The sequence below is a fragment of the Phasianus colchicus genome, chromosome 19, assembly GCF_987193195.1.
Source record: "Phasianus colchicus chromosome 19, bPhaCol1.hap1.1, whole genome shotgun sequence".
Classification (NCBI taxonomy): Eukaryota; Metazoa; Chordata; class Aves; order Galliformes; family Phasianidae; genus Phasianus; species Phasianus colchicus.
The window spans coordinates 10,252,361-10,261,801 of record NC_143454.1 but is presented as its reverse complement, the minus strand read 5'-3'; the positions used below and the strand labels follow the sequence as shown (position 1 = coordinate 10,261,801).

Sequence of the window (9,441 nt, the reverse complement as noted above, 5' to 3'; positions counted from 1 at the left end):
CAGTCCGGTTTTACGAGCTGTCACTCCATTCGTGCTGTTGGTTTTATTTCCTTCTTCCAAATTGGTTTTCTTTTTAACGAGAAGAAAGCATTTCTGTTAATGGGATCTCTGAGTCTCAGCCCAGAGATGCACCGCTGAGATGCGGCTCCTGAGCCCTCTGCCAGAGCACCGCCGTCCTGCCAGCACAGCACTGCACAAAGGAATGGGCAGAGTTGGCATCACTTCCCTTCCTCAATCCAGACATGCACTGGGAGCAGCAGCTCAGCATTTGCTGTGAGGGAAACTATGAGAAAAATCTACCAGACACTTGGGTCTGCTTCCAGACAGTGGTCTTATAATAGCACCATTCCCCTAAAATAAACTCCATTTCTGCCTTTGTTCTCATTTCCTTCTTTCAAAAATTACTCTTAATAGGAATTTATTATTAATAATTGGATGGCCAAAATGTATTGCTGTGAAACAATTGGCCCAGGTTGGAAGGCGTGTCTCTGAACCATGGGGCAATGGAATAGAAAGCAAAGAATTCTTGAAAATAAGAACTCTGCGTGGGTGAGGTGTTGTCATCTGATTTCCAAAGCTCCATCATTTTCTAATTAATCCAGTGGCACTGTGACTCACCAGCAACAGTTGTCTGCCTGTTACTCAGTTCTGACTCAGGAAGGGCAGAAGCTCCTGGGCCCAAATCCTACTGGAGCCCAGTGGGCCATGGGAGGCACTGCTCCCAACACCTGAAATGCCCCAGGACCTGAGGCACCATGAGCTGAAAGAAACTCAGCTGCTCGGGGACTTCATGATGCTGCAGCCTGGGACAAAGCTGCCCCTGCCTTACGCATTTCCTCCTGTGCAATGAATGCTGAAAGATAACAACAAGCCATTAAAACCTGAGCCTGACCACAACCAAGGGCTGGGCATGCACTGAGCAGCTCTGCTCGGATCTCTCAAGCACTGCAGCCCCAAAGCTCCCAGTTCCGTTTCTGCTTTTCAGAGTGTTTTTCTGTCAGTTGCACTGCAGCTGTGTTTAGAGAGGAGAGCGCGCTTTGGTGCTTTTGTGAATCAAGACTTCAAGTTTAGAGAGCTTTTACTTTTATTTTCAGGTATTGCGTTTATTTATATAGATGTATTTGATGTGAATTTAGCAAAAGACGATTTAAAGTTCAGCTGACAAATTTATTTGCAGCCTTGGAGTATTCGATCATCAGAGAGAATGCGAGAATATAAATAAAAGACACGGGACAGTCACATCATCTACAGATAATTCCATCATTTGTACAGGTAACGATACACACATTGCTTTGCCTTTCCTCACCATCCGCTCGCGCCCTGCAGAGATACGCAAATGCCTCCAACAGAGAAGAGCTGCTGGGAAGGCGAACGTTCACTGCAAAGCACAGCTGGAGCCGACCCAGCGATGCGACCACAGAGAGACCCAGAGGGTGTTTGGCAACAGCGGGGGGAGCGGAGACACTGCAGAAAACGGCTGCAAAGGGATCTTAAAGAACAGCAAAAGATTCACAGCTCTGAGCCGCCGGTGTTCCTGGGCCAGGAAAACCACCTCTCGCCATCGTGATGAAGGTGGAGTTATTTGGTAATAAATACATCTATTCATGGTTCAATGCTTACATGGAGGAATGAAACTAGCAGCCTACAAATCAAAAAGATGCGAAGCGGAATCAACGGGTGGTCTTCACTTCACAAAGGAAAAGGGTCGATGATGAGTGATTGGCATATGAAAGAGCATCTCGGTTTAGAAAAGTGAAGGTAAAATTCAAAAGAAAGCAGAACATACCGCCTCAAAAATCTGCTGGAAGAACAGAGATGTTCGCTACCATGGGGTTCTGAAGTGATTCACTATTAACATTTCTCCTATAGAAATACAGACATGGTCACACCTTTCACCGCGGATGAGGACTTTATTTTCTTTTCAGAAGGTTTTCGGTGTGGGTGGGTGATGAAAGAAGTCCTCGCTTTGGAGAATGCACTGACAGCAGAAAGCAAAATACGTCCTGTCAAATCTGTAAAGCACAACTCTCGGTGTTCAGTAAGGACATGACAACCAGGTTCATGGGATGCTCCTCATGCTCACCGCTGTGCCACGTTTCCCTTTGCCCACCGTCCACCGCAGACCCACCACCTGCTCGCCCTCCGCAAGCACATCCACGCTCTGCAGGCAGCCGTGCCATCCTGCACTCAGCACGTCCCTCCTTTTTTCCCCATGAGCAGATGATGTTTGACAGCAATGAGTCCTTTCCCTTCCCACTGCACGGCGGCAGATCCTCTATCAAAACTGAGCGTGGTCGACTTCATCCAGCCAGGAGGCCGGGCTGGCAGGGAAATCCGGGTATCCCCCACTGCTGCCGCTGGAGAGGTCGGAGCTGGGCCCATTCCCGGCCAGGACCCGCATGGACTGGGGCACCCCCTGTCCACCTTGTCCCATGATGCCCAAACCGCTGTCGGGATAAACCAAGCTGGAGATTAAAGGCTGGTGGCCTGGCAGAGCTTGCAATGAAGCCGGTGACTGGGGAATCCCATAGGGGCTGTTGGATCGCAGGTCGTGGTACTGGTCCTGAGCTGGGATGCCGCTGTGATCCAGAGCGAAGCCCCCGTTTGTCCCAGCCTGCCTCCCCAGGGCCGGGGACGCCTCGCTGAGATTGCTGTAAATCCCATTGGAGTGGCTCATCTCAGACATGGAAGGCTCATCTGAAAGAAAAACAGACTGGTTTTACTGGGACAGCGATGGCCACTGCTGGCAGCACACACAGGAGCTCCTGAGTACAAACAGATGAGATGGATGGGAACTGAGCAGCCCTGCACTTGCTCCTTGTAATTCCTTATTATTCCTTATTATTCCTGCCCCTGTTGATGAGTCTCCAAAGAAAGCCGTGGGATTATTTTTTCTGAGTACAAACGTCTAATACATTTTGGATCTAAAACACAGGCATGAAAAGCACACATTAAAATATAAGACTGTGGTTTTAAAATAATCCTTTAAAGAGGAACGTGAGTTCAAGATCTTTCCAGCCTTTTTTTTTTTTTTTCTTTTCTCTCTCATTCCTATTTGGCTTTGAGGTTTATTTTGAATTTCAGTCTCATTTTTAGGAACTACCTAAGCATTCAATCCATGAAAAACTGCATTGCTCCGAAGAAAACTTATTAAATCTCAGTAGTGTTTGTTTTCTCGAGATTGGGATAAGGAGACGGAAGGCTTAAAAACACTTCTGAAAAATGAAAATATTTTGTCAACTACCAGCAAAAATTGTTTGCTTTCGTTCGGGGTTTTATGGACAATGAGAGCCGTTCTGTTGCCTTGGATACAAACCTGCCGTGGCACTGAGCTATCAATAATTGTTCAACAATTTTTAGTTATTATTTACAGTACATTCGTAATTAATGACACCGAGGCACAGTGTGTATACACAGACTGGAAAATCAAACAGTTTTTATGAACACGGGAGAGAGCAGAAACACAAAGCCGTGTGCATATAAACATCCGTGCACTGCAATGTCTTTAGCAGTACAGTTTTGTATTTCAACTTCTGCACAGCTTTGCATTTCAGCTTCTCTCCCGTGCCCCTACAAACGATGTCCGTGCACACAGCTGAGCCCCGCGGGGATGCAGTGCAGGTGCTGTCAGTGGGGATGGTTTGGCGCTGCCGTCCCTGTGCAGCCACCCCAGTGCAGGGCTGGCAACGAGCAGCGCCGGGCTGAGGAGCACAGAGCTGTGAGCTCCGGGGTTTATCTGCAGAGATGGCTGCCCCCAAAACGGGACCTTGTAACGCAGAAATCTTCCAGCACAAATTCTTTTTTTTTTTTTTTTTTTTTTACAGCAGGGAAGTGACAGCTCCCACAAGACTGGGAAGCATTTAACCAGGAACTACGCAAATAAAATAATTCTAAATAGGGCAATACAACAACAGCCGAACTAAGAGGAACCTACGCACTTCTCATAGTCCAGTTCAGTAATTCTGAACTCTGCGTTTTGTATTTCTAACAGTTCCTTGAGAAGGCTGCATGCAGAGGCTGCTCCAGCAGCCCAGCGCTGCCCAAGTAGCTCTCCCTGCTCCGTCTGGGGTCTGTCACAGGGTTTTCCCGTGCCATTTCTCAGCTCACGGCTGTCCGTAGCCGAAGCGGCTCCGGCTCTGCCAGGGCGGTCCCTCCAGTCCGCCTTCCTCCTCCCGCACTTGTTTTCCCTCATTATATTACAGCTAAAAATTATTAATGTGGCCCCGATGGGGTGAAGCGAGCCCTGCCCGGGCCGCAGCTCAGCAAGCAGCGTTCGGCACAGCCCCGCCGGGCACCGACCTGTGAAGGAGACCTCGGCGTCGCTGTCGGGCCCCTCCTCCTGGATGCTGTCCTTGTCGGACTTGGAGGTCCCCCGGGACCGCTTCATGTTCCTGAAGTACTGCCCCCAGCGCTGCCTCCCCGCGTCCTTCTTCAGCCGCTTCTCCTTGGCCCTGCGGTTCTGGAACCAGACCTGCAAGCAGAGCACGGGGCAGCTCGCTGTGCGCGGGGCCGACCCGATCCCAACCGCCTCCCGGGGTGGGAACCGGGCGGTCTCACCTGCACCACCCGCATGTCCAACCCCGTCTCCGACGAGAGCTGCTCCCGGACGTGCCGCGCCGGCTTGGGCGAGTTGTTGTAGGCGTTTTTGAGGGTCTCCAGCTGCTTGGCCGTGATGGTGGTGCGGGGCCTCTTGGCCGTGGACTCGGCCTCTGCCGGCACAGTGCGGATTAGCTCGGAGCTCCCCGTGGGGACCCGGGACCCCCGCCCTCCCTCTTGCCCAACCCTATGTATGAGCGAAGCCCCGAGGGCAGAGCGGCCCGGAGCCGCCTCTCTCTTCCCGGGGGCGAAGGGCACGCGGTACCTCTCTGCTTGGCCGTCTCGTAATCAGCCTTGCACACCAGCCTGCTGTCCTCCATCAGGTAGAACTCGTCTCCGGTGGCCAGCTGCCGCTTGCAGACGATGCAGGCGAAGCAGTGCAGGTGGTACACGAAGTCCTGGGCCCGGCGCACCACCTGGGTCGGGGGGATGCCCTGCTGGCAGGCGGCACACTTCGTCCCGAAGCGCCTGGATGGGGCGACAGGCGGCGGCCGCTGAGCGCGGAGATCCCCGCGGGCCGAGCCCGAGAGCGGCCGCTGTCCGTGGTGCTGAACCCCGGGACGGAGCCGCTGTCCGCGGTGCTGACCGCCCCCCTGTTCCCCTCCGCCCCCCGGTTCCCCTCCGCCGCCCCCCGACCCACGCACTTGAAGAAATCCTCCTTGCAGTACACGCCGTCCCCGCGGCTGAAGCACTTCTCGGCCAGCTGAGTCTGGCAGTCGGAACATTTCAAGCACTTGCTGTGCCAATGCCGGTCCAGGACCTTGAGGATGAACCTGTCCACGATGTGTTGATTGCAGCCGGCGCACAGCGGGATCTCTGCGGGAAGCAGCCCCTCATCAGCTGCCGCTCAGACGGACCCACTGCCACCCACCGCCTCCCGATCCCCCCCGGCCCGGCACTCCTGGAGCTGCCCCCGTCTGAAACCCCGGGGTTGGCCCTGGGAGCGGCGTGAAAAACATTATTTTTCATTCAAATTCGTTGGTGCGGCGTTGTGAGAGCCTCTCTCTGCGGCACGGAGTGCAGAGATCCCCCCGAGCCGCTCACAGCCCAGGAAAACACAATCGGAAATGCTCGGAAGGGATTTCAGCCCCAGCCAAGCCGCCCGCACCACCTCTCGCAGTTATTCTGTCTCTTTTTGCTTTTCCTACACTTCAAATATTCACCATATAACGACGGGGCAGCCTGGCCTGGGAGAGGGGGAACAAACTGCCCAAAATAATAAAAATTCTACTGAAAACAAAACACAGCAGGAGTGTTCTGTCACCCTGCAGGTATCAGAAGAGGTGATCTCTGGAATGAAACGATACAGAGATATAGAAACAGAGAGAGACAAAAATGAACAAGTAAGTAGGTTAGAAAGTGAAAACCTACAGATATATGGACAGATATTTGCAGACATAGAGAGAGAGAGAAATGTCGATGCAGAGACACAAAAATACGGATTTATCAGCACAGATACAGATATAGAAATATACAGACAGCTGCGTGGATTCAGATAAACACAGACATATGGGTGTCTGTATGCAAAGGTAACTGTGCGTGGAGACATACAGAGATGTACGGCTGTGGGTAGGAGCACAGGTTCAGGTGATGCCGTTATCGCTATAATCGTCTCCTCTGCTCTTATCCGCGTCCGAACAAACGACACCCGCAGCGGTAGCGATAACGGCAACGGCGACAGCCGACCCCGAGCTGCTCGGACAGCCGAGCAGCGGCAGCGGCACCGCGGCCCGGAGGCAGACACGGGGCTGTAAGGGCCCGGCGGCTCTTACGCTGCATCGCGCTCTGCTCGCTCAGGCGGGACACACCGCTCCGGGGACTCAACGGGGCGCTCCCTCCGCCGGCCCTCCCCGCTCCCTCAGCAATCCGTTATCCCGCTGCCACCCCGGGATTGAACCCCCCCGGAATGGTTATTTGCAGCCGTCGGCCATTCCCGCCCGCAGCTCCGTGCGGCGCTGTATTTAATCCCCTTCTAGGCTGCGCTCTGCGGGAGGGAGACGGCACCGCGGTGCCCGGAAACGAAATCCGGGCGGGGCCGCCCCGACGGGGCTGAGGGATGGCGGGGGCCGCGCTGGGCCCGGGGGCCGCATCGGGGGAGGACCGGAACGGGGGGGGAAACGGCGGTCGGTGCCCGGAATTCGTTGTGCGCTGCGAACGGCCGCGAGCTGCTGAGAAAAGGGATTGACCAAGGGATAAAGAAAAAAAGAAAGAAAACGAAAATGAAAACAATTATTCAATAATAAAAGCACGACGAACTCAGCCCCGCACCGCCTCCCGGTATCCCTCACTCTCCCGGGCCGCGGGGCTTTTTGCGGGCGTTGCGTCCTGCGGGGACTCGGCGTTTTTGTCTCGTTCCTCCTGCCGTGAATTCGCTCCGTGAATTCGCTGTTTCGGTTCCTTCCCCGCCGCTAAGAGGAAACACCTCCCGGTGTTGGGGGTCAACCGCGCAATTCCCGCAGTGAGCAAAGCGCGGAGAGAAGCCGGGGAGAAGTGCAGAGACACGCGGGGCGCGGAGCGGAACGAGGGGCAGCGGATCGACGGCGGGAGCTCCGGCAGCTCCGGAACCGCGACCCCGTCCCTCTCCGCCTCGTCCCCTCCTCGCTTTCGTTTAAAACCCCCGCACCGACGGTTCTCGCCCGCATCGACAGCGCCGGCGTTTTCGCCATTCGTTAAATTGGGAAGAAAAATACCAACAACAACAACAAAAAAGAGGAATTACGGGGAGATTTTCCAGAGGGGGAACGGAAAGGGTCGGAGCCAACGGGGGTTGTACAGGGGGTGCCCGCCGGGGCAGCAGTTCCCCATCTCGTCCCGCCGTCGTTGCGCGCGGAGCTGCGGCCGTCACGGGACGGAATCCGCAGCTCCACGGGGCTGAGCAGAGCCCACCGGGTCCGGGCCGCGCGCTCAGCCCGGCACAGACGCGGCGTTTCCCCCTCGGCAGCGGGCGGAGGGATCCTGGCTACACAGACGGCACGGACGGATCGAAACGGGCACCGGGAGCGGGCACGGGGCGCAGCCGGGATCGGGACACGTCGGACGGGGGAGAACGGAGGCAGAGGCCGTCGGGCCGCCCGCCCTTCCCTCAACCGGCCCCGGGCGCGATGCTACGGGGCACCCGGAGCCATCGGCGGTGCCTCCGCGAGGGGACGCGGGGCTCTGCGCCCTCTCACCTGGGCTCCGCGGGAAGGGGCAGAGCTCCGCTGCCTTCTCCGAACCGGCGCGGACCCTCTCCAGCAGCATCGCGGACGCGCCGGGTGCACGGGATGTCCGAGGTGCGCGGGTGGCTGCGGAGGAGTGGCGGAGCGCTGCGGGGAGCGGCGGGGAGCGGCGCGGGGCTGGACCGCGCCCGGGGCGGAGCGGGGCCGGCGGGGGGGCGGGCCGGGGGCGGCACCGAGCCGTCGGGCCGGGCCGCAGCTGGGCCGCGGTTCACCGAGGGGCGATTTAGCATCACAAAAGCGAAAGGGCGAGGGGGGTAAGGATCGTTCCCCACGTCCCACGCGTGCCCTGGGGCCCCGTGAACCCCCCGCGGGGGCACCGCGCTGCGGGCGGAGGTCAGGGAAAGCGCCGTCGGGGGGAGGTCCGGCCCCCACAGCTCCGATTTCGTTCGTTCCAGCGGCGCGGGGCCACCGACACTGCCCGTGGGGAGCGGGGGCCGTCACTCTCCGTTAATTAGTTAATGAGCGTGAAGAAGTAACGGGGAGAGTATCTGACCCACGGCAATCAGTGCCCTGCGGCTGGCAGAGGTTAATTGCGTTAATTGAGCGTCCAAGCTTGTGCAAGGGGTGCACATAGGAGTGCAGGGATGTGCACAGTGGGGCTGAGCTACGTGGCTGAGAACAGCTGTGAGTACACACAGTTGTGAGCAGTGCATGCGTCCATGTCAGCCTGCATGTCCTTTGGGTGTGCACCTGTGTCTGCATTTGTGTGATCGTGCTGTATTCTGATAACTCGTGTGTGTAGGTGTGTGTGCACTCAGTGGGTGCGCATGTCCGTGTGTCTGTCCATGTCCCATGGTGTACAGCCCCATGATTGCATGCACACTGCTCGTCCCAGCAGCCGGAGCTGATAATTGTGGTTGTTACTGTGAGACCAATAATCCCCCAAATCCCTTTACCTCCTGCTCGCAGGGGATTACAAATTAATAAAAGCAGCTTAGGGGCAGGAGCCTCCAAACACACATATGTTCCTGGTGGAGGGCAGCATGGCGACTTTCACCTGCCCACCAGGCTCAGCCTCACACCAACACTGAGCTCTGCTGGGTGCCACGGCCAATGGATGAGTGGGTGGGGATGGATCCCATCCCACGGGATGGCTCTGAGCTGTAGGGCTGGAAACTGCTGCAGGGAGACGTCACAGGGAGAGGGATGGAGCTCCTTGCATGGGGTTATAACAGTGCCCCTAGAACCAGAACACTCTGGCTGTCCCCAGGGCCAGGAGCAGCTCCTGGGGCAGGCAGTGACCCACGCAGCCTCTCTTAAGCTTGGGTTTATAAGTGGATTTTATGTCTGATCCTCTAAGGAAGCAGTTTAAAAGCCTGCGTGCTCGTGGGCGCTGTGCGGCAGCCGTTCCCCATGAGCAACAAGCAGCTGGGCAGGGCAGGGCAGCAGGCCAAGTCCCACCCAGGTAACCTTCAGCACCCGTCTGAAACAAGGCAGCACACCCATTAACTTTGGATAGTGAGGATGGGACAGCCCTACCCAGCCCCAGAGGTGAATGCCTGCATTTCTCCTCATGGGCTGTAACAGTGAAAAAATGGAGTAAGATTTTCTAAATTGATTACCTACAGAAAACAACTGGTATGATTTGAAATGGATGTGCATACAAGCTGTGCCTGCACTGGAATTT

The 9,441-nt window shown here is 56.1% G+C and overlaps 1 protein-coding gene across 1 annotated transcript; it reads right to left on the bottom strand.

Moving 5' to 3' along the window:
* Nucleotides 1-1,142: 1,142 nt before the first annotated feature.
* On the bottom strand, nucleotides 1,143-7,844 carry LHX3 (LIM homeobox 3). The gene is made up of 6 exons (XM_090121150.1): nucleotides 7,767-7,844; nucleotides 5,241-5,412; nucleotides 4,862-5,064; nucleotides 4,558-4,709; nucleotides 4,300-4,471; nucleotides 1,143-2,697 (listed from the first exon to the last, which is right to left on the bottom strand). The coding sequence occupies exons 1-6, from the start codon at nucleotides 7,834-7,836 to the stop codon at nucleotides 2,279-2,281; spliced, it is 1,188 nt and encodes a 395-aa protein (XP_089977276.1). The 5' UTR covers nucleotides 7,837-7,844; the 3' UTR covers nucleotides 1,143-2,278.
* Nucleotides 7,845-9,441: the final 1,597 nt, after the last annotated feature.